Source organism: Mesoplodon bidens, assembly GCF_964165515.1.
Source record: "Mesoplodon bidens genome assembly, chromosome: 15".
NCBI classification, from domain to species: domain Eukaryota; kingdom Metazoa; phylum Chordata; class Mammalia; order Artiodactyla; family Ziphiidae; genus Mesoplodon; species Mesoplodon bidens.
In genome coordinates, this window is record NC_138171.1 from 75018351 (window position 1) to 75043534 (window position 25184).

The 25184-nt window shown below is 38.2% G+C and overlaps 1 protein-coding gene across 2 annotated transcripts in view; it reads left to right on the forward strand.

Moving 5' to 3' along the window:
• Positions 1 to 25184, forward strand: part of PLCB1 (phospholipase C beta 1) — a 699301-nt gene that overhangs the window by 516120 nt on the left and 157997 nt on the right. For both annotated transcript variants that reach the window (XM_081257138.1, XM_081257139.1), the window contains exon 10: positions 14963 to 15109. In XM_081257138.1, coding sequence (XP_081113264.1) covers positions 14963 to 15109 — 147 coding nt within the window. The remainder of the gene's footprint in view (positions 1 to 14962; positions 15110 to 25184) is intronic.

The following is a 25184-nucleotide window of genomic DNA, read 5'->3' on the forward strand; positions in this document are numbered from 1 at the left end:
GAAGGGCTGTGCCCATGGCTCATCCCTTCCAGCATGTCACATGTTGTCTTAGCTGTTACCATTCCTGAAGTCCTGGCTGGTAGCCTCAAAATCACGGGATCTCCTGTCTACAAGGGACTTAGCCATTTAGCCCCAACTCTCAGGTCATAGAAGAGGCAGCTAAGGGACAATGTTGAGAGTAGGACTATATTTTCTGTGTCCCAGTTCTTTGCACCACTCCAGACTCCCACGTGGAGCCCTCCATTAGGCCTTGCTCAAAAAACGCAATGCCAACTCTTTAGAAGTTAGCAATTTGCATCCATAGCAGTGGTTTTCAGACTGTCCTTGACATAGCATCCTTTTATTTGTGTTTGTTTCTTCTCACAATGTCTCATAGGATTGGTCAATGTGTAGGAAGAACCTTTAGAAGCACTGTTTTGGTTGAATGAGCGGAGCCTGCATTGTAGCTGGTGATGGCTGCCCTACTCCTGTTTATTCTCCTGCTCCAGCCCATTCTCTGCAGGCACTTCTGCCCAAACCCCAAGAGATTCGAGATGCTCAGTTTAAAAACCACACATCTGGAGGAGATATTCACTGGCCTAATGATCTTCTCACCATTAAGCTGGCATTCGTTTAAATATTTGTATATAGATGACCTGTGTAGCAATAAAAGAAAAAAAAAGAACAGAAATGAGTGAACAGAGGCAACTCAAATGAGATAGATTTTCTTCCCAAAAGACAAAGACAGATGAAAGCTGTTGGATGTAGCCAGTTCTTTTCATATCTTAAGTTACTACACTAAGAAAGCTGCCAAAAAGCCACTCTAGTATTGTATTGATTACAATCCCATTTAAATCCCACCTATTGACTTGTTAGCCTCTGTGGAAGGTCATAGAAGAGTGACATTACCATCTGTGAGTATATTCCAAGCTCCTCTTAGCTCTGTGTTTTGTTTATTCATAGACTTCTCTGAAGTATTTGAGACTGGCAAAAATGAAAAAAAATTATTTTCAAGATGGCCATTATGGGGCTTCCCTGGTGGTGCAGTGGCTGAGAGTCCGCCTGCCGATGCGGGCGACACGGGTTCGTGCCCCGGTCCGGGAAGATTCCACATCCCACGGAGTGGCTGGGCCCGTGAGCCATGGCCACTGAGCCTGCGCGTCCGGAGCCTGTGCTCTGCAACGGGAGAGGCCACAACAGTGAGAGGCCCGCATACCACAAAAAAAAAAAAAAAAAGATAGCCATTATGAATTCACTGTTCATCAGTTGGCTTGATAACTTCCTTGAATTTCCTTTCTTGATTGCATTTCCTCCTTTCCCAGGAGGGAGGAACTGGGCTTGAGGAAAGCACAAAAAAAACAGGAGTCCTTGTTTTTTTCTCTTGCGTCCTTTCTTTCTGTGACCTCAGTGTCCACTCAGAATTACAGCTCTAGCCAGAAAGCCACAACCATGTCCATTCAAAGCTGAAACAGCTTTTGTTCAGAAAACAACCAGTCAGGAAAAAAAAAAAAAAAAAAAAAAAAAAAAAAAATATATATATATATATATATATATATATATATATAAAGACAAAAACCAATGCAAGTTTTAAAGAGGTGCAGTAGTGAACTTGGTAGAATAATCCACCCATCTGTTGAGTGTTTTTAAAACCTCTTTCCCTCATCAGACTATACCTTCCCAAGATGCCTTGCCATTGTGGGTGAGAACTAAGGGGACAAAGCAGATAATGGCTATTTTCTCCTAGAGGTAACCTCCCATCAGAACAAAGCATTAATAATCACTGACTGTTACACCTTTTCCCTTGCCAGCAGGGGTGAGGGGGCAGGCTATGGCTCAGTTAGAAGGAATGGCTTAGCAGCTTGCACTGTGCTGCAGAAAAGCCAGGAAGCCACAGGCATTGGACCCCAACATCTACTTTTCCCAGAGCTGACTTTTGTTGATAGTTGATTTTACACCAAATAAGCGGGAAGGAAGCTGATTGAATGCAGAGAGAATCAACTCCGTGGAAAACATATGGTGACCACAAGGAAGCCAGATGAGGTGAGGGGTAGACTGTCTAACCTAACACTTCACAGGAAAGCTGAAAAATGCACCGTGGCAATGGGTGAAATGTCGGGAAGCTGAGAATGACCAATAATTTCATTCATTCATTATAGAGATTCTAGGAGCCCTGTCTGAACCACTGCAGTCTGTAGGACTCCATTTGCAAAAGCAAAATTACCTGCAGAGTAGGGATGGCACCATTTTAAGAGGAAGACTTAACTGAGGATGTTTGAAAACATTAAATTTCTCACCTAACACCCTACCTTACGTGTAGAAAAGGAGTCCAAAATGCTTCTTATTAATGTTATTTACTGTTACCTAAAAACTGGGTTCGCCTCTTGGTGGGTATTGAGCCAATAGACACAGCCAAGCCAAAGATTGGGAGAAGGAAGGATTATTAATTGTAGTAAATAAGGAAAACACCAGGGATCTTTCCTAAAGCAGTGTCTCCCCTAACAGCAAAATTGGGGAAGTTTTAAGCTAAGGCTACTTGCATATTCATGAAGGAGCTAGAGCCAATGAGAATTCAGCATAAAATTGAGGCAAAAGTCGAGAGAGTCCAAGCTTTAATTGATTGAAGTCAGGAGGGTCAACATCACAATTCCATCTTCCACCTGGGAGGGGGCCTTAGTTCCTGCAGAACTCAGAGATACATTATTACTATTTATATCCCTTGAGGAGGAACTAAGACTCTGCTTTATCATTGCACTACTCTTTGACTGCCTTTTCTTTGTCCCTGCATTCCTTTGTTTCCTTAATATCATTGATTCCTGAGACCTGTTCAAGGGTAAGCGTTGTAGCCAGGCTTAGATCACTAAATGGCTTAGACCAAAATGGGTTCTTTTATGTCGAGAAAGCCATGCCTGGTTCTCTTTCTCCAGGGACTCCGCCTAACCTATCTGCTTACACTACTTGCCTTTGTTTAGGTTTCCCCAGCAGTGACCCTGGGAGAAGAATCCAAATATAAGGAGTTTATTTGAAAGGTGATCCCAGGTAGCACCAGTAGGACAATTTAGGAGGTGAGAATGAGGAATGGTAGGCAACCATTAAATGTTGCATCATCTCTCAGTCCTGGGCAAAACTAATGTCCATCTTACCCAAGGAACATGACATTCTCATTAAGGATCTAGAACATTTTGCTCTCCTTTGTGTTATGGTCAAGAACCATTGTGAAGGGTCTCCTCCCATGGAACAATGTGATGGTGCACTAATAAAATGCGACAGACTTGTTCCCTATCCTCTGAGAACCTCTAGCCCTAAATGATCAATCAGCCATTACATAAATCTAGTGAAAAAGACTCCAAGCCCATGTTTAAGAGAGTAGGGTACCAATCTGGATTCTCTTTTTATCTAGCCATGTCAACTTAAAAGGACTGTTTAATCTCACTGGGTCAAAGTTTATCTGTCCTGGGCTTCCCTGGTGGCACAGTGGTTGAGAGTCCGCCTGCCGATGCAGGGGACACGGGTTCGTGCCCCGGTCTGGGAAGAGCCCACATGCCGCGGAATGGCTGGGCCCGTGACCCATGGCCACTGAGCCTGCGCATCCGGAGCCTGTGCTCTGCAACGGGAGAGGCCACAACAGTGAGAGGCCCGCGTACCGCAAAAAAAAAAAAAAAAAAAAAAAAGTTTTATCTGTCCTGTTAAATAATAAAATGCTGTCTTACCTACCAAACAGAACAGTGTGATGTAAATAAATTGCAGATGTGAGAATACTTTGAAAAAGGGAAAGTGCTAAATCAAAGTTAGGTGCTATTATTAAGAACTTTCACACAAAACCACATTAACAAGTTCAGCTGAATACAGGGAGAACTACAGGGCCACAAAAAGCCAGGACAGCTGGGTCGTGGGGTTGATCTGCAAAGGCTTTTGAGAAGAGCACATATTCATTTAGTGGATATTATTACACGATATCTTGGACTTGTATTTGTACATAATTATGGTAATTGATAATTAGTAATTTTGCAATCAAGATGGAATATGAATGCATGACACTTTTCAGCCTAAGATAAAAAAATAATGCCTGAGAACATGTATAGAATATACTAACTCCAGGATTGAAAAGAAATGGATAAAATAGGCAAAGAAACCAGCAAAGTTCATACACTATACAAAAACACAGTTAATTGGCAAATGTAATAGGAAATTCTGTGCCCAAGCAAAGAGAATTGAAAAGGGAACATTTTATAGATTATTTCTGTAAGCAGGCAAATAGATTTTGGTGAGCCATGGGATATTAGAACCATCTGTACTTACTTTCTCTGAGCTGGTCTAGCAGAACTCACATAAGGTTCAAAGCACCAGGAATAAATGTGAGCCAAGGAAATACCTTCTCAGAGCTGTGCTTGGAAGTGATTTTAGGAGGTGCTAAGCCGTTGGACCAGTAGCTTTCCAACATGCCCTGGTAACATTACATTAGGACTGAGGATTGAATGGTGATGAATGGATTCTCAACCATCTAATCTCAGTGACATCCAAACATGTGAGTGCCAGATCCTGCCTAATTGGCATTTGGCTCAACAAAGTGAGGCTGTTGGCCATGCTAGCTGGCAGACACATTGTTCAGTTTGCCCATCCTAACTGTGTGATGATTCTGTAAGGATTTATAGGCCATCTGTCTTCCAAGGCATAATTTGTCAAGATTTCTCTGTGCTTCCATGCTTTGAAAGATGTTATTTGCATGTGTTTGGCTATTCCTTTTAAAAGGTAACCTGTATATTTATTTTTCTTTGCAAAACCCACAAAACAATATCATATTTTCTGTTTAGCATTTCTGTTGTCCTCACATTGGCATAACACATTTTTTTGTTGTTGTATTTTATTTTTCTTCCTACAAGTTAGACTCATGGATTGGAGAATAAAAATGTTAGAGGGTGCCTTTGAATTACTTGTGGAGATTAGAATGTAAATTGAGTCTGGAAAAGAATTTTAGATCTTGATAGACAAATCCAAATCAAAGAGCTAATCCTCACGCCTCTACTAGATGGGTCATTTGTCCTGCCTGAGCCCAGCTTCTTTTAACAAAAAGATTAAAGTCACACGTTTTAAAGAGGTAAGTAAATCATGGGAAACAGCTCTTCCTTGGTCACATTCAGGGCTATTTTTAGGACTAATCCATGTCGCCTCAATTGAAGCCAACAGCTACAGAGGCAGGATCCTCTCCTTTTCATCATCCTTGTCCCTCATCCAGGCCAGTGCTGGGAAAGTTATGTGGATAAACATCATCAGTTGCACTCACCACCATCTGCCTTTCTGTTGCCCTGGCACCACCTCCAGATCCAGCTCTCACACTGAGTACCCCTGTGACCTTAGAAAAGTTGCTTACCTCTCTAAGCCTCAGTTTGCTCATCTGAAAATGGGAAGTAAAAAGTACCTCTCTTATAGGATTTCTGTGCCTGCCACATGGTCAATGCTCAGGTAATGCTAGGTCTTCCTGTTATGAGGATGATGATTGTGATGATGATGAGGATTACGATTTACCTTCTCCTAGTACTAGATTATGTGCTGTACAGCAGGATAGCTGTAGCTAGTAGTTAATGGCATGGAACACAAAGCCTGACTTTGGGTTCAAATCCCATTTTATCCACTTGTAAGCCATGCAATCTTGGGCAAGATACCTGAGTTTCTCACTCATAAAATAAGCATAAAAGTAGTACCCACTTCATAGAGTTATTATGAGGATGGAATGAGTTAATATTTGCATATAGTAAATAGCATATAAAGGTGTATAAAATAATATATGGGAGATAGACTAAATTCATGAATTTCTTCAAAGGCTGGCTCTCTTTTCCTTTACCATCCTGCTTGCACGTATATAAATGTACTTCCTTTCAAGTCAGAATCCATTCCTTTTTTTTTTTTAAGTACTATATTTGTAGACACAGCCAGCCACATTTTCTTTCTTTGACTCTCCACAGAATTATTTTTCACTTTAGCACTTCGCCACTGTTACCTTACATCTGCTTTTAGGACAAACGAGGTAGCAGTTCCATGTTGGTGCTTTGATGCCATGATGAGGTCATTTCCAAGGTAACCATCCCAGTAAAAAACACACACTGAACAGGAAAGAGCCTGACTTTCAAAACTTTCTAGTCACCTTAGTAATGTGCCATGAATTCTATTTAGAGATTAGCTTGCGACCATGCCCTGTTGTCCTTTTCCCTTTCCTGGTCACAGAGCCCATGTAAAGTGTCATGTGAAAGTCTGGTGCTCAGGACTTGCCATCAGACTCCTCATCTGTGCAATGAGGAGCATCAGCTTTTGTTACATAACCCTATTGAAAGTCACTTTCATAAGCTTCTAGGTAGAAGGTGAGGGTTATGGATTTATTTCAAATAAACTTCTTACTTGTGAATTTCAAAAGAAATTCTAGCATTGCTGAGCAAAAGTGTTAGAAGGAGAAAGTATTGACAGGGCAGGTAACTTGTCATGTCAGTGTCATGAAGGACAATCAGCTCTTTCGTTGTTTAAGGATTGATTTGTTCTGTTGTGAATTATCCTAGTCCCCTATTTCTATGTTGATGGCTTTAGACATTTAATGCCATCTGATTAGTGTTTCTGCCAGGGACGAGGCAGAGGGATAGAGTAAAGATAAAACTCTCCTTCTGTTCCAGCCACTGGGGAACACCAGGGCTTGGAACTTTCTAGAGCATCTCCTAGAAGGGAGCCACAGGCTTCTCTCTTCAGGACTTGGGACTTCCCCTAGGCTTGGGGACAAGTAAGCCTTGGTAGAAGAGTGCCCTCAGAACCAAGCCGAAAAGGTACTCTTAAGTTCTCCCTTCTCTTCCATCCCTCCATTCCCTGAGACAAAATTAGAATGCTGTGTTGCTGCCTGTATTGGAGAAGAGTGAGAGGGTCTTGGAAAGTATAAGGGAGGAAATATCTTGTCTGTTAAATACTCCCGCCTGATAAATACCTGGGAGCTCAGGCTGCCTCTGTGACTCTGACATTCTACCTGGAAAAAGACACAGCAAGGAAAACTTGACTGACAAATTATCCATATAGTGCCATCTATGGTGAGATATTAGTCACTGCATACTTCTCACTAAAAAGATTTGAATGAAAGACAACGAAGGAGATCCACAATAAGTCCCTGACCAGGCAAAGCAGGTCTACAGCAGAAGACCTTCAGTTTCTCCCATCTGATTTATTTTGCCTAAAAAATAGTAGGAACAAAAGGATAAAGCATGTGAAATCTGATTTTTTTAACTTAATCAACAAAATTCTGCAGTCTGGTATAGTAGAGAAATCATGGATCATCAGGATAAATAGAATGAATAGTCTAGACATATTCAACTAATTAAACTCTCTCTTGAAACCACACTAAAATTGCATTGTATTTTTTTAAGGCATAATCTGGCAAGGGTGGAGATAATAGGGTAAGATACAATAATTACACAATTTTGGCAACTACCTATAGGTTTACAGCTATAACACATCTGAGAAAACTGATCATAGGTTTAGAGTTACAGCCTAAAATAAGGAGGGTTGGTTGACAGCTGTTTAAGGAATAGTCAGAACTCCCACCTGGGAGAAAACTAAAGGTTTACCTTCTGGAGACAAGAAAGCAGAGGGTCTGAGGATAACACAATCCCAGGTGAAGGCGGGGTTACCCTTTGAAAGCAAAGAGATAAAGTGATCATAAACATTCTGCCCCTTCCCCCATTTGGCTCTGGAAGGCTGGCATCCAGGCCTTTATTTTCCTGGCAAGTGATTAAACAGATCTTCTCTCAGGACTTGATCAGCTCAAGAAGAAATAACTAAAGGTATTGACATTAGGGGTTACTCCAAAGAGACAAAGACTGATCCCTCTACAATGATGCCTTATTAACTCTTATACTTTGCAGGTTCATATTCAGATATACAGATGCTTTGAAAAGTCCAATCAGCTTTTTAGTCCACCCATTTGAAATATGAACAGGCAATTAAAAATCACTAGACATATGAGGAAAACTTACTTAAAAAGTAGAAATAAGCAAGAATAAAAGTAACCTTAGGGAAAACAATGACTATGTAGTGAGAAGAAAACTTTAAATATACATATATCATTAATATTCTTAGAAAGGTAATAGAACATATTGAACCACTGAAAAAAGAACAATGCTACTTTTTGAGGAAATGTCAGAGAACATAAACTGGCTCTTAGATATTAAATAGAGGATAGCAGAAACAAAACACTCAAAGAAGAGTTGGAAATAAGGTGTGGAAAGCTCCCAGAGAGTAGAGCAAACAAATAAAATGAAAAATTGGAGGGAGAATATATGAAAAGGTAAAATTTGATCAAATAATATTCCAGAAGAAAGAGAACAGAAATTAGCATCGAGATAATTTATTAAAATGTTCCAAATAGAAGAATAATAGCTTTCAGACTACAAGGGCTCCAGGAGTGTCCAGCACAGGGGATAAAAATAAACCTATACCAAAGCACATCATTGTGAAGTTTCCAGAAACTGGAACTGAATAAGATGCTAGAAATTTCCAAAGAGACAAAATAAAAAAAACAGGCCACATATGTTTTTAGGATGATGAAATAGTAATTCTTCAAATCTCTTAACCCACTAGAAGCTAAAAGACAATGAAGCAAATTTTCTCACAAAAATCTAAAAGAAAATTTTCTTAACCTACAATATTATACCCAGATAAACTAACAATAAAGTATACAAATGTCATAAAGCCATTTTTAGATGTACAAGGCTCAAAAAACTTAACATTCAGGAACCCTTTCTCAGGAAGCTACTGACAAATGTGCTCCCACTGAAATGAAAAGCTATCTATGAAGGAAGAAGATGCGGTTTACAGAAAATAAAAGAGATTCAACAAAGAATAGAATTTAAAAAATGCTAATTGATTAATCTAAATTGTATTAGGTCATAAGACTCTAGGAAAGGTTTCATCAAGAAAATGAAACTGGGAGAACACTTGTTTCTGAACATATTGCAAAGAGGTTTAGATAACTGTGTCTTCTTCCTGGAGAGACTTAAGCTGAAACATATTTTCTTAGATGCCTGGAACAGGAGGTCAAGCTGGAAAGTTCTGTTGGAAGTAGGTTTCAAGAAGTCAATTAATAAAAGGGGTCAGGACCTGAGAAAATGGGAGAAACAGTCCACAAACATCTTTAGACTGTTCCATTCTGTTCTCCAGAGCTCCCTTTTCTGGACACAGATCTTCCTCTTCTTAATTTTTCCCAAGGCCTGGGACTTCCCTGGTTGTCCAGTGGTAAAGAATCTGCCTTCCAATGCAGGGGACGTGGGTTTGATCCCTGATTGGGGAACTAAGATCCCACATGACACAGGGCAACTAAGTCCACGCACCACAACTACTGAGCTTGTGTGCCTCAACTAGAGAGGAGCCCCTGCACCACAACGAAGAGCCCATGCTCCATAATGAAAAATCCTGCATGCCTCAACGAAGATCCCACATGCTGCAACTAAGACCCGACACAGCCAAAAATATAAAAATAAATTAATTGTTCCCAAGGCCCATAGGATGGCCCCAGGTTTAAAGAAGGCAAGGGAGTAGCTTGTTCCCCAGTATATATCCAAAGGCCTTGGCATGCACTTGTAAGCATGAAATGCATCCAGCTGTGTGTCCCTGGATATACCACAAGGTTTAAAAGCATCCCTGGAAGGTCTCATTTTGTCACAACAAAATTTCAAATTTTTGTCTTCCTGACATTTTCAAGAGGACACCAGTGGAGCCTCAGTCATCATCTACCCCAGGGGAAGGAGAGAGGCATAAGGAGGCAGAGGTACAGTTCCTGGCCATGGTATATGTGTACAGCCGCCTGACATTTGAGAGTTTCTCTGCAGCGAAGATATTGCTGAAGAATGACAAGCCATATAAATGGCCATTGGGGACGATCATTTTGTCATGCCACTTTCCTCTCATATCCCTTTGAAGATGGTTCCTCCCCACTGAAGTCAGATCTTTTCACATTTGATCACCAGCCTTCCTTTTTCAATATACACTAGAACTTCTTTTGAACGAAAAAGCTTCATAGAGCAGTGTTTTCTCCATTCCTTGAGACTTATATTTTTCCTACTTTGGCTCTAAATGGTTCAAATAATATAAATGCTTATAAAGATCTTTAGGTGTCATTATATGAATGGCATGTCCACTTGGAAGCATATCAATCTTTTATTAAGATAATATAGAAAGGACTTTATTTTTAGCCTTTGTCAGCTGACATTATCCTTCTGAACTTAACTTTTCTTCCTGTTGTTTTTATTCCAGAAAATCATCACATTGTTTTTAATTGTGGTTTGATGTTTTATAATCTCATTCTAATATGGACATTTTGTTTTAATTTAGCTGGTAATCATCCAGAGTGTATTAAACCACTTGAATTCATAGAACTTTAGAGCTGAAAGAGACATAAGAGCCCATCTAGTTTTCTGATCCTATGGTTGAAGAGTTTGTCGCTGATCAATTACTGCTGGCAGGAATGGAAGCCGCATTTCTTGTACTGTTACTAATTTGACTGGTTTAGAAAAACTGTTTTTCCCATCTTAGTTCTCAAGGCTTTTAATTTTTCTATGTGCCTTAGTGGACTTGAAAAAAAATCGTAAGCAGTTTCGCAAAACCAGTGACGGGTTGGTGGAAAAGTACTGATGCATTTAAGTCAATAGCAACAACAGTATTCCAGCTGTAGGTTACATGCAACAAAGGAAAATCCTCTAAGGGTCTGTTTTCGTCCAAAAGCCTTTACTGGTCAGAACTATATTTTTAGGCTAATTCATTATGCCAAAAACATCTACATTTTTGCAAATGAACTCTTGACCCCTCAGCTGATGCCTTGCAATTTATAAACCTCCAACTCCTGATCTTTACTTTTTCATTGGCTTTTCTTGACTTTGACATAACTCTGCCTAGTCATTTGGTATATCAAAAGTCTTGCACATTTGCTCCTTTAGTTAGCAAGGCGAGCTTTGGGGTTGAAAAGTTGCTCTGCCTACTTGCAGTCTACAATCATATTCTGAACTGTCCTCCAAATGCATATATTGTTCCTATTCAAAGTTAGGTAAATTCCTCAGTGGGGGATTTTTAAATTATTTGACATAATTAATTGTAAATAATGCTTACAAACACTGATTCACCTAACTCTTGTTTTTACTACTTTTTTTTTTTTTTTTTTTTTTGCGGTACGCGGGCCTCTCACTGTTGTGGCCTCTCCCGTTGCGGAGCACAGGCTCCGGACGCGCAGGCTCAGCGGCCATGGCTCACACGCCCAGCCGCTCCGCAGCATGTGGGATCTTCCCGGACCGGGGCACGAACCCGTGTCCCCTGCATCGGCAGGCGGACTCTCAACCACTGCGCCACCAGGGAAGCCCAACTACTTTTAATCTATGTTAAAAACTCTGTTAAAATCTTCGACTCCTAGGAAATAGTAAAAGTAGAGAAGGTAACCCAAAGATTATATTAATTGACCTTTAGGACTTTAAGCAGGTTTATATTCAATTTAGCAATATTTTAATAGGTTTGGGGTTTTTTTTTGGGGGGGGGAGAGTTTGCTGACACGCATATATGTATGTATCAATATCCCATAGCTTTCTTTGAAATGGGTTTGTCATCGTCCTGATTTTCTCATTAATGAATTAAATAAAACTTTGACACATGTTCTTTGGCATGTTGCAGAGCATAACTTAATTATAATATCCTGGTTTGAGAATAACAAATATATAGCTTGCATACCCCCACTTTTCTGAAGTGCCCAGAAGGCACTGGAGACAATATAATGGAAATCCATGCTAAAAGTTAAAATTAATTTGTTATCCATGCCGTATTGGCATATGTTTTGTTTTAATTACTTTTAAAAGTTGCTGATCACACCAAGGGATATTTATTCCCAAGATACCAGATACAAACACAGCCTCCACCAGAACCATAAAGATGGTATGTCTTGGTCACACCATATTGTATTGCTGTCATTTGCATGCCTTTAGAAGGAGCATATACTTGTGAGTTTTACTTGGGTACACTTTATTCCAGGAGTCACATTACTTTATTTTGTTGGCCCCTAAAGCCACTTGCATTTATTGCCTGTCCTTTGAGGAACAGCTGTGGTTAGAAATTGAGATGTATGAAACTGTCATTTGCATAAGTTAAAAACACCAAATATTAATAATTTTATATGATTTGACCCAATCAGATAAAAGAATCAAAATTATGCCATCTTTGGTGATCTCACGGTTTCAAAACCATTTATTTTCTCTTTTGAATCACTAATTGTCAAAAGTAAGTGCTGATTTTACAGCTACAGTGCACAGAGAATCATGGTAGATTCCAAGAGTGACAAAGATAGAAACACACATCCTGCTCTGGAGGAGCGCATGCCTGCTGTTCAAGGGGTGAATGGTCTTATTTTCTATTAGATTATGAGCTATTTGAAGGCATAGTCTGTGCTTTGCTCTGCTTTATTTTTCTGTGTATTCATCACATTGCAGGCGTTCAATAAATGTTTGTTAAGTGAGTGGAAGGTAAAGAGATGGGAGAAGGAAGGGAAAGATGGAGGGAGGAATAGACACTCATTTGAGAAGAAGGTGACAAGATGGCGATAAATCAGAGTAAAATGATTATTGTCCACAATGCAGATGAAGGATCACCCCAAACCTCAAACAGAAGACTGAAAGTCACTTAACAAAAAAGTAAATAAAATAACACCCATTTTTCTATTTTAAAAAGTGCCAGCTCTCGAGTGCCAAAGCATGGAAATACCCAGGACCCGGGACTCCAGTAACACTGATGCTCGAGAGGATGGGCCACCCTGGCTTCTAAAGCTTAATTTAAGCATCTCAGATCTTCATCTTTTGTATACCTGCTCTATGATTTTCGTTCCTACTAATGAAAGGAACGAAAAGGAAGACTATGAAGAAATTAGATTTTTTAAAAAAATACTTTATCTCTAAATGTTTCATGTTTCAAAATATTGTTGAAAGCTATCTATTGAGATAACTTTGGCCCTAAGAGGCACTGACTTTGGTTTGTTTCCAAAAATTGAAACCAGTCTGAAAGAGTATATGCATTCCACCATAAATGAATTTCAAAAGAAGGCTTAAAAGGCAATAACCAAAGTGTTCTCATCAATGACAGCATGATTGGAAAGATCACCTTGGTAGGTGATGGTTATTTGGAGGTATAAACTATGGCATCTATAAGATTTTTCTTTTTGTAAGATACAGCTCCACTCGTCAAACGCCAATAACCAAATTTCTTTCTATTTATTTATTCCTGGAAAATATTAAAGGTGATTTAGCGAGAATGTTTCCAGAATTATGAAACATACTCATCGGTTATTTTGATAAACTTATTGAATGTAAAAAGATTTACACTGTGGGTAAACAGTCAGTGCTAACTTTTCCATTTGCAGATGACACATCTCTTACCATACAAGAATAAATAATGCTCAAATCAATAAAAAATATAATTATTAGATATCATGTTTATCCCTACGAGTTTGGCATAGGGGTGAAGAGAAGGCAAACCACTGGTGAAAGAGTAAATTGCTAGAACTTTAACAGAAAGCAAATTGGTTATGTGTAGTAAAAGCTTTAAAAATATGCATAGTCTTTGAACCAGCAATTCTATTCCTGGAAATTCATTCTCAGGAAATAATTAAAAGTTTGTACAGAGATTCAGTTACCAGAGTATTCCATACAATGTCATTTATACTAGTGAAAAATGAGAGACAATGCCAAAGATAATGGAATATTACCTAGTTATGTGAGGGCTATATATTTTATAATATATAAAACGTAAATGTTATATAATTATGACAGTGTTCATAATATATTGTTCAGTTAATATAAACAAAAGTTTCTAAATCATATACAGATATATAGGATTGCAGCTTCATAAAAGAATTGCACACACACACACACGTATACACACTTTTTTTTTTTTTTCTGGAAGCATATACAAGATTTTAATAGTAATTGTCTCTGAAGGAAGAGTTAGGCATGTTCAGAAAAGTTTTACTTTTCCTCTCTGCTCATCTCATTTCCTAATTTTTCTTCCATAAACATATACCACTTTTATATTAATACAAAACTTTTTCAACAAGGAAAAAAACTTACTGCCCTCTAACATTTACTAGCAAGATCTTTACTGCTCACAAATGCACTGGTGATTGTGTTTGTTTTGTTTGTTTGTTTGTTTGTGGCTTTGATTGTTAAGGTTGAAGAAACAAACTATGATGATGAACCAAAATCATGAAGATGGCCCTTTCTATGTATTATATAAAATTCACTTTAATAAAGAATTATCTCAGTATTTAGTATTAGTCACATCAGAAAGGTTACAACAAAAGAAAAATTCTAAATACAATCTGAATAAACTAAATAAAGTGAGTCATATTTCTTTCATTTGAAGTAAAGTCATTCTAAATAAGAAATTTAAAGACCTTCTTTTTTATGAGCATTGAAATTTTTATTCCTCAGTATGGTCATCTTTATTTTCTGTTTTAGAGAAAAAAGATCATTATTTGAAAACATTTTCACTTTATTTTAAATAATAAAACCACTTGTGAATAACTCTTTTAATTATAAAAGTAACATATTTTCATGATAGAACATTGGGAAGTGCACTCCTAATTCTATCACCTAGAGATAAGCACTAATAACATTTTGCTGTCCATACACAAAGTTGATAAGCATTCTTATATTTAAAAACAGGAGATCAGTGTTCAGGTATTTAACTCCTCTGAAAGTCTGTGATACTCATGTAACTACATTTTCCTCTATTATTTCTGGCATTTGGAGATAAATGTAGTGAAATAGCATGATCCTAGACTACTGTTTATCCACATTAAATTGCAATTGGGGCTACTTCTTCCATCTTGGATGCTACCAGAGTTTTCTGGAAAAAAAAAAAAAGTTAAAGCAACATGACGCCAGAAACCCATGAAAATAATACATTCACATTCTTCTTAACTCTTCATTTCCTCCAGGACAGATATCAGTGGATGGATTTATGCGCTATCTGAGTGGAGAAGAAAATGGAGTCGTTCCACCTGAGAAACTGGATTTGAATGAAGATATGTCTCAGCCACTTACTCACTATTTCATTAATTCCTCACACAACACCTACCTCACAGGTATGAGTTCATAGTTCTTTGACAATTATTTTAGCCAGTCTCACCAAATGTCACAAACCTCTGCTTACTGTTGTTCAGAAATGGAGGCGTATTTCCTTTCGCTTCCTGTGAAAAGCCTCTGAGAACTGGGATGACATGAGCAGAGGCTCCACTCACAAGCAACAGTATCATTTCTTCACATCTCTTCCTAAGTTTTCATGTCATCTAAAATATATTCATATCTGGTATCTTCAGACCAATGGAATTTTTGCATAACTGAATTCTTTCTTCAGTAGACTTCAAGCCACTTATAAAGCCACCTAGTTCTCTGGACTGTTTTCATCTACAGGAAAGTTCTGTCCTAAATAACTTCCACTCAAGGCAAATTAATAATTTTGCTCAGGTGGACAGGGCTTTAGATATAAACAAATTTCTTTGTGAGTGACAACTTATACATACTTTGTTGCAAATATTATAATAAAGGAGTGTGTTTCCTAACTTAACCCTAAATTGAGCACTGCCATGGTTTTTAGTAGATTGTTAAATATTAAAACATATTAAACATATTAAAAATATTAAAACGTATATATAATATATATTATCTCAATATAGTTTAGAATAAAAATTTTAATAAATACCAATTTCAATAAACTAAAAGTGTTTTTATAATCAAAATACATTTCTTGCAGAATACTCTCTTATTACCAGCCTTAGAAAGACTTTGTAAAAAAAAAAAACAAACCTACTGGTTAAAAAAAATGGACTTTTCAAAACTTTGTCACTTTCTTGCTTCATCACCCAAATGAATATAAGACTGCCAGACCTTAAGACCCACAATGCAACCAAAGTCTGGGGTCTTATTTGGTATCTGTAAGTTATAGGTACTTGCCGTGCCTTGGGGGAGGTTTTGATGTGCTTGTGGCTCATTGCCTAGGGGTGTGTGGTTTGTGTGGTAGGATAGACCAGCAATGCCATACACATAATGGCAGGGAGGTCCAGGCACTAGGTATTCATGAGAGTGTTCAAGAGAATTTCACAGGGTTCAGCCATCTGGCAAATAAGCAGTTCAGTCTTCTGAATTCCTTAAGGGGATCCCTTCCTCTAGGCACAAATGTATGTTGTGCTAGCATCAAATCCAGCGTTAGCCTGGTATCCCACACTTGGTGAAAAATAGCTTAGAATAGAAATGACTCTTGGACAGAGATAGCAATGTGGCCCCTGGACTGCTAGAATGAGCTACTTCAGGATGATTCCATATCATTTGAGACCATCTTGTCAGAATCATACACTCTGAGTTCTACAGGCAGTTGAACTGCAACTTGCATGTTCTTCATGAAAATCGGACTGCTCTCATGCTACTTGCAGCCTGTTTTGTTTCAACTACATACCTACTAAAAGAGATTCATGCTTTAAAACTAATTAGATTCATGTTTGGCTCATCCTAAACCCTATTCTTGTCATTTCTTACTGTATAACCAATCACACCAAAACACAGGGACATAAAACAGCCACCATTTTATTTTGACCATATTCTATATGTCAGGAATTCAGACAGGACACAGAGCAGATGGCTTGTTTCTGTTCCCTGGTGTCTTGGGGTACAGCTGGGAAGTGAATGCCTGGGGTGACACAAAAGCCTTGGTTGTTGGAATCATCTGGAGGTTTCACCACCAACATGTCTGGACCTGGGCTAGTGACCCAACAGCTGGGCTCAGTTAAGACTGATGACCTAATTACCTAAAATTGGCCTCCCCATGTGTCTTTGTCTTCCTCACAGCATGGCAGCCCCAGGGTAGGTAGACTTTTTACATGGCAGCTTATAGCTGCAAAAACAAGTGTCCCCAAAGAACATGGAGGAAGCTTAATTGCTCTTTTGCACTTAGCCTCTGAAGTTCCATACTGTCACTTCTTTCTTTATTTGTCAAACATGTCACAAACCTACCCAGCTTCAAGGTAGGGGACATGGACCACAGCTCTCAATGGGAGGAATGTCAGAATATTCTTAGTCCTGTTTTATTTTTTTTATAAATTTATTTATTTATTTGTTTGTCTTTATTTTTGACTGCGTTGGGTCTTCGTTGCAGTGCATGGGCTCATTGTTGTGGCTTCTCTTGTTGTGGAGCACAGGCTCTAGGAACGCAAGCTTCAGTAGATGTGGTGCGTGGGCTCAGTAGTTGTGGCTTGCAGGCTCTAGAGCACAGGCTCAGTAGTTGTGGTGCACAGGCTTAGCTGCTCCGCGGCATGTGGGATCTTCTTGGACCAGGGGTCGAACCCATGTCCCTTGCATTGGCAGGCAGATTCTTAACCAATGCGCCACCAGGGAAGCCCCTTAGCCCAGTTTTAAAATTACTACAGGTTTCATAGCTTCAAGAAGAGAGTGTCCACTTTGCCCACTTTCTTGGATTCAGTTTCTTAGACTTACTACAAAAATTTTGCAGCTCCCACTCAAATAGCTAAGAATTTGTAAAGGATTGTTTCCTTCCCAGAGGTCCTTAATCTTATTTGGTATCATTGATGTATCTGGCAGTCTGGTGAAGCCTATGGACCCTTCTAAGAATGTTAAACGCATAAAATAATGTACATAGAATTAAAGAGGAAAAACTTCCATTGAAATATTTTGATCAAATATTGAAAAACAAATTTGGATAAAATTGTATATATTTTATTAACACAATTTTTAAAAATTGCATAAATAATATGTGTGATATTTGCAACAATTGGAATATGATATGAAAAGATCTGTGATTTCTACTGGTGACAAAGTCACTGTCCTGCTAGTACTACAGTGATTTGTGGCCTACATTCATAACTTAAGAGAATGTTAAATTGCACATAGTGATTTGAGTTAAAGATGTAATCTTTTTTCTCATTCAAGTTTGAGGAGGTCTATAGAACCTCAGGTAAAAGTCTAGATCTTTGACTTGACAGGATCCTAAGGAATATAACATTAAAGACTTTGACACATGATTGAATCTTGCATTTATCTTGTACTTAGGACCCCAAAATGCTTAAAAGTACTTAAACATATGTTCAGTTAAATTTTGGACACTGCATGTTGTTTTATCTATCTGGAAGTCACACTATGCAATAATTTTACCAATAGTTTTTTTTTTTTTTTAAGTCCAAAAATGAATATATTTACATCCATTAGTATCTGTATTATTTGCCATATAACAAATCAGGCAATGATACCAAAATGACTGAATGACAAGACTGACTGGGTATATATACGTTCTATTCTTTTTACCTTCTTCCAGAGTATATTAATTTTTCCCTTTTTGCATATCATTATGGACAAAGTTTTCAGAGTTTACATAGGTTCACTCAACCACAGCCACTATTCTCCTTTTGATGTTCAAATCATCTCAGCTTTGGTCAGTGGAAACATATTTTAGGCTGGCTTCTCTCTCCTCTTGACATGACCCAATGATCTTTGAAAAATGTCCTTGTTTTCTGGCACATAAAGATCTTCCAGGCTCATCTTTCTGCACCACGCATGGAATCAGACTTTTCCCCCAACGATCCCTTGTTCCTTTTAGTGTGAAAAAATATGCATATGGGTAACAGCAATTTGAACGCTGTGCTATGGAATGTTGTTTCTGGACCATTTCAGTGAACAAAGCAAGAAAAGATACATTTTTCTTCTTGTTAAGGCACTATAATTCACATAAAGATTTCTACTCCTATCTTCCAATTTAAATTCTTGATTCTATAGCTGTGCTTCTTATATCAATCTTGATACCTAACAAATTATACATAATTACTCATTTGCTTTACTGACAACACAATAATAGTTCCAAGAAAATTGTTCAATATCAACACAAACAATAGAACTACAAAATACTGTTCAATTTTTCTCAGCATTCTTTTTGTTTTTTAACTGCATTTTACTAAGGATTTTTAGTCCAACTAATTTCTTCCAGAGTCATTCATTTGCCCTCTCTCTGATTAACTTGGTCAGCACAAATATGGTAGAGAACTTGGCTCCATTGTGTCAGTTGGGTTTGGGGTGTTACCATATTAATGGCCAATAGTTTTCAGAAAGTAGAGTTTTCAGCTACTGTAAAAGAGAAGGGTCCACTCTACATTTTGCTGAAGAAAGAACTCAAAGAGCTGTCTCCAAATTTCTGTACAATGATTTCATATTATGACCATCTGATATACATGATTTCTGACTAAGTAAACCAACTCTCTCCCCAATTTTTAAATTTCTAGTAGGATTAGAATTCACATCTTTTTAAATATTCAATTTTTAAAGCTATGTTACCTATGTTAGACCATGTTCTGATCTTTAAGGTTTTTTTTAAAACTTATCTTCCTCACGTTTCTGAGACATATATTTTCATACCAAGGTTTGCATTATGTAAATCTCCATTCTTACAATATTACCTTGTCCCAATACCAGTCAAAATCTCTTATCTTCTTGCAGGGGAACTAAGGAGAATTCCATATAATTAATTTTAAAATTTACATATAAATTCTAATATAGGTTCTTGAGGTTTTGCCTAAAATCCTCTTCTAACAGGTAAATTTTGGTTTTACTCCATATGATATTATTAGTGTCCTTGTTTTAATTATAGAGAGTCAGAACTCTTATGTCTCAGAGACCTTTGGGTAAACATCTATAATATAGAAATTCAAACTTCCCAAAGCCTATTAAGAATGTTATAAAATAAAATTATAACCAAGGTATAACCCGATAAAATCCAGTTAAATGTTAAAATCAATACCTAGAAAATGAGTTAGATTTTATACTTTACAAGCAGTTCCAGAACAAGTAGAAATATTTTCTACAGAGACGTTATTTCATGGAAGGGGTATGTGATGGAAAAAGAAAAGTTTTCCTGTTCAAATGAGATTTTAAAATGCTAGATTCAAAAAACGGTTGGCATCTACTGCAGTATGTTTCCAATATAGGGGAAAAAAGCTCACAGATTCACTCACACTAATGTTATGATCAACCCTCCTCCCCCAGTCATGACCATGCTAGGTACTTCCTTGGAGCATTTTAAGAACAAGTATTCCTGAGAAATGCCAGTATAAATTCAAATAAGGAGAACTTTAATATTTGGAATGTTTTCTTTTGAGCATTCAAAGGAACCATAGAGATTAAACATACAGTATAAAAACCAATCAATTTAGCAATGCATTATTATTATGATGTCTATTTCTCTGCTCATTATTGCCCCTTTGTTGACTGTCAAGACACCCAGAAGGAAAAATAAAATCCAATCACTGAGAGAAATACATTCACAGAATGAGTTGATGTTTAACTATGATGGTCATTTTCTAGGGTTTTGGATAGACTTGGCAGTACATCAGGTAGTGATTATGGAAATTTAAGTTATTGTTTTTCCTTGAGGAATCTACCCTTATGACTCAAAACAAGATTCTCGGGGCTTCCCTGGTGGCGCAGTGGTTGAGAGTCCGCCTGCCGATGCAGGGGACACGGGTTCGTGCCCCGGTCCGGGAAGATCCCACATGCCGTGGAACGGCTGGGCCTGGTGAACCATGGCCGCTGAGCCTGCGCGTCTGGAGCCTGTGCTCTGCAACGGGAGAGGCTACAACAGTGAGAGGCCCGCGTACCACAAAAAAAAAAAAAAAAAAAAAAAAAAAAAAAAGATTCTCTCAGGACTGAACAGTGTGCATTCATTTCAATTACAGTTTTTCAGCTCTTCATAAATCTTTCCATACTCTAAACCATTTGGGAGATAATGGCTCCATATACTCAGGAAAAGCAAAGTGGCATATCTCTGAATAATTAACATTTTTATTCAACTTGGGAAGTAAAACATTAGATTGGAGGTTTTAGTTATCCCTCTGATGAATTAAACTATCTGATTATTCAATTCCACTCCTAAGGTATATGTTCTTGTCTGAAGAAAAGTTCAAAAAACGGTATAGTTTTATCCTTTAAGGTATAGTTTTTCCCTTGCCAATCCACTACCAACCCATGCTTAGTGTCACTCCCTCTCTTTACATCTCTCCTACTCATTTAGTCCTTAGCATATGCAACTTTTTTTTTTTTTTTTCCGGACGTGCAGGCTCAGCGGCCATGGCTCACGGGCCCAGCCGCTCCGCTGCATGTGGGATCCTCCCGGACCGGGTCACGAACCCATGTTCCCTGCATCGGCAGGCGGACTCTCAACCACTGCGCCACCAGGGAAGCCCACAACTTTTTATAATTTATTTTTGGTTTAAAGCACACACAAACCTATGAAAGTTGGGTGGTAGAATGGAAAGAAGTTGAGCTTAGCAAATAAACAGACCAAGTTTCAATTTGCCTTTAAGTAAATTAAGTCTTCTAAGCCTTAATTTCTTCATGTGAAAATGAAAGTAAATTGAAACAGCCAGGGTATTTTTGGGCTATGAATAAGAGGATACTATTACTTAATGGCTTAAACATTAAGAAATTTACTACCTCACACAGCAAGAAGTCCAGAAGCAGAGTGGTTGAGGGTTGATTAAATCAGGAATTCATTGATGTCATCAGAGACCCAGATGCTTTCTATCTTTTTGCTCCTCTTATGGTTTCTTTTCCTTTTTTTTTTTTTTAATATTTATTTATTTATTTTGGCTGTGCTGGGTCTTAGTTGCGGTATGTGGGATCTTTGTTGCAGCATGTGGGATCTTTACTTGTGGCATGTGGGATCATTTAGTTGCAGCATGCAGACTTCTTAGTTGTGGCATGCATGCGGGATCTAGTTCCCCGACCAAGGATCAAATCCTGGCCCCCTGCATTCGGAGCATGGAGTTTTACCCACTGGATCACCAGGGAAGTCCCATCCTCTTATTGTTTCAAGATGACTGTGCACCCTGATCATTGCCTCCATAAAAAATAAGCTCCAGGCCCAGGGAACATCCGCATCTTGTGGCACTTTGTATGAGTGAGGTTTTCCCCAACCCACCCGGCAGACTTTCTTTACACCCTATTAGATGTAACCCAGAGTTAAACCATACAGCAATGCCCTACAATAAGTACTAACATGGACCACAGAACCACTGTGATTGGCTGAGAAGAATTAAGATTTATCCCAGGGCTGGAGAGGGGACCCTGAAGCATATCAGAACCTAAATAGATTATTCTGTTGGCAAGGAAAAAGAGAAAGAAATGACAGCCAGAAGTGTAATAGTGCAGTGAGGGTGTAAACTTCCTGGCACATAAGAGCCTTCTTCTTTGTTTCTACTTGCCTCTTTACCTAAATGGTAAGGTAAGGAAGATGTCTTGTGTCATTTTTGTATCCAAAGCAACCAGTATTTTGCCTCCCACAGAGAATACTTGAGAATATGCATATATCCTAGTGATGAGGCTCCTGTAATCAGTAAGGCATATGCTTAAAGTTCTTTGCCCACTTGCCTAAGCCATCCCATGGCAATTGGATCTATGTTCAAAAGAGGTTCATGGTGATAAACCATAATGGAAAAGAATATAAAAAAGAATGTGTGTGTGTGTGTGTGTGTGTGTGTGTGTGTATATATATATATATAAAATGAATCACTTTGCTGTGCAGCAGAAATGAACACAACATGGTAAATCAACTATACTTCAATTAAAAAAAAATAGACCTTAATGGTCTTACTGGGGCAGCAGACAGATAACGTAGAAGAGAGAGATCAGATCAAACTGATGGCCCTAGAGACGGTCAAGATGAACAACACATCCTCTGTATTTTGGATAGTTCCCTCAAGTGTAGCTGTTGGTTTCACAGCATTGAAAGCAAGGAGAAATGGTTCCCATATCCATTTATTGAAGGGGACAGTGTTTATTGAAGAAAGCCACTGGATTAACAAAAGTTTCACAATATGGAAACTTCTTACCCTAAAGACTGAAGAGAAGACAGTAAATAATGATAAATATAAATAGAGGCAATTAATCATCACACTCCACAAGATGAGAAATTTCTCAGAAGCTTGTGTTAATAGACACATTGTTATTTTCAATTTTCTGGGCTCTTCCATCCATGGATGCCTTGGGTAATCTGAGACAAAGCTCAAGTGAATGAAGCCAGCTGCCCAAAATGAATGCAGTCAAGTGAGAAGTTTCAGAGCTCTGACTCGGGGCAGTATTATGAATTAATCTGAGATGGAGCTTCAGCTCCAAAGTTCAATCATAGGCTTGTAATGTACTCCAGAGGGTGTTCACAGCCAGGCAGAGATGATGCCAGATGCTAGTTTCAGAAACAACAAGGGTTGAGTGACTCATGACATATCATTAATCCAAACCTGTGGCAATCCCCTGGCCCCAGAAGCTTTATTTATTGGATCTAATCAAATGGAAATATAATGGTTGGATAGGATATAATAATGAGGAGTTAGGAATTTTAGGGAAGAAAAATAAATCAGCTTTGAGACTAAGCGGAAAACGAGAGAGTAGTGGCGAATATTAATTCACATATTTGGAAAAAATCTCCATAAATGAAGGAAAACATACAGAAAACCTAATATGCATTCCAAGCAATAGGACAGTTATGGATAAATGTGTATTTTCTAATGCTTTCTTTGGAAGATTTCCTTTTCTAATGCAGATTATTCATTTTAATAATGAACAAATTTACCTTAGAGGAATTATTTTGGGCTTAGATGTTGGACAATAAACACAACACAGGCACACAGGCACACATACACAAACACATATACACCCTCCTCCCCCATTCTTTTTTTTCGCAATCATTTCCATCTCTAACCCCATGCCTTACCATGTCTTTCAAAACATTAACTGATCAACATTCAAAAAGTACATCAAATTGCTTCTATTCTCTCTCTCTCTCTCTCTCATATATATATATATATATATATATATATATAGCAAGCAAATCCAAAGAAATGTTTCTGGAAACTTCTTGAATCTTTTATGACAGAACACTCTAGTGTGGGTTAGGTATTTTTCTACCTTCAATCTATTATTAGATTGAAGCAACTTGCTTACTGGCAAGTTCTTTACTGGCAACTCCCTTACAGAAGTTAGTAACACTTAACAGAATATTAATGAAAATGCACATTATTGGATATAGTCAGTAATACACTTAAACAGTTTCCTAGGTAGTACACAAGAAAATCTGCTCCACTCTTGAATGGCTGTTCAGTGGTCTGAAGGAGCTAGCATTTTTAAAGAATTAACCTGATAATTGTTTGAATTCTTCACTTCTTTAGCTAAAGTAGCCCTCCTTTAAGTTTAGGAATAACATATAAATGATCATCTTTTCCCCTTTACTACCACTCTCCATTTTTCCTTTATGCAGCAAAGACCTTTATTACAACAAACTTTGAAGCAATTTTAAATGGCAAATTGATTATCTAGCATCAGGAACTTTCTAGATTATTTTGTCAGCATTTCTGCTTTTGCAAACACTTGTGTATTTAAAATGTCCTATTTTTTCCAGTAAAGAAAAGTGATTATGCAAACCTACTTAATCAGCCTTTCAGTGCATTTACTAGGGCTCTAAAGAACCGAAAAATGTCACCCTTTTGTTATGCTGATATCGGATGTTGTGACATGCATATAAAAATAAAATTTAACCAATAGGTTTAATCCCATTTTCTTTGTCCTGTGTGTCTCCACTGGAAAGATCTTGTCCATTTCAAAGTCATTTTGACAGTTTTCATCAATATGTCATCTTTTAAATGACTGCTAAAAAAAATGATGGAAGCTTACAGTGTATAAGTCACAGAAAATCTTTAATATGGAAAAGCAAAAACTTCCATTTGTGTGTTTGATGTTGGGCTTGTCTCAAAACTTATTTATTATTAATCTTTTTTTTTTTTTTTTTTTTTTTTTTTTTTTTTTTGCGGTATGCGGGCCTCTCACTGTTGTGGCCTCTCCCGTTGCGGAGCACAGGCTCCGGATGCGCAGGCTCAGCGGCCATGGCTCACGGGCCCAGCCGCTCCGCGGCATATGGGATCCTCCCAGACCGGGGCACGAACCCGTATCCCCTGCATCGGCAGGCGGACTCTCAACCACTGCGCCACCAGGGAGGCCCTATTATTAATCTTTTAAAAATAATTTATCAAGGGAATTCCCTGGCTATGCAGTGGTCAGGACTGAGGGCTTTCACTGCCGTGGCTCAGGTTCAATCCCTGGTCAGGTAACTAAGATCCC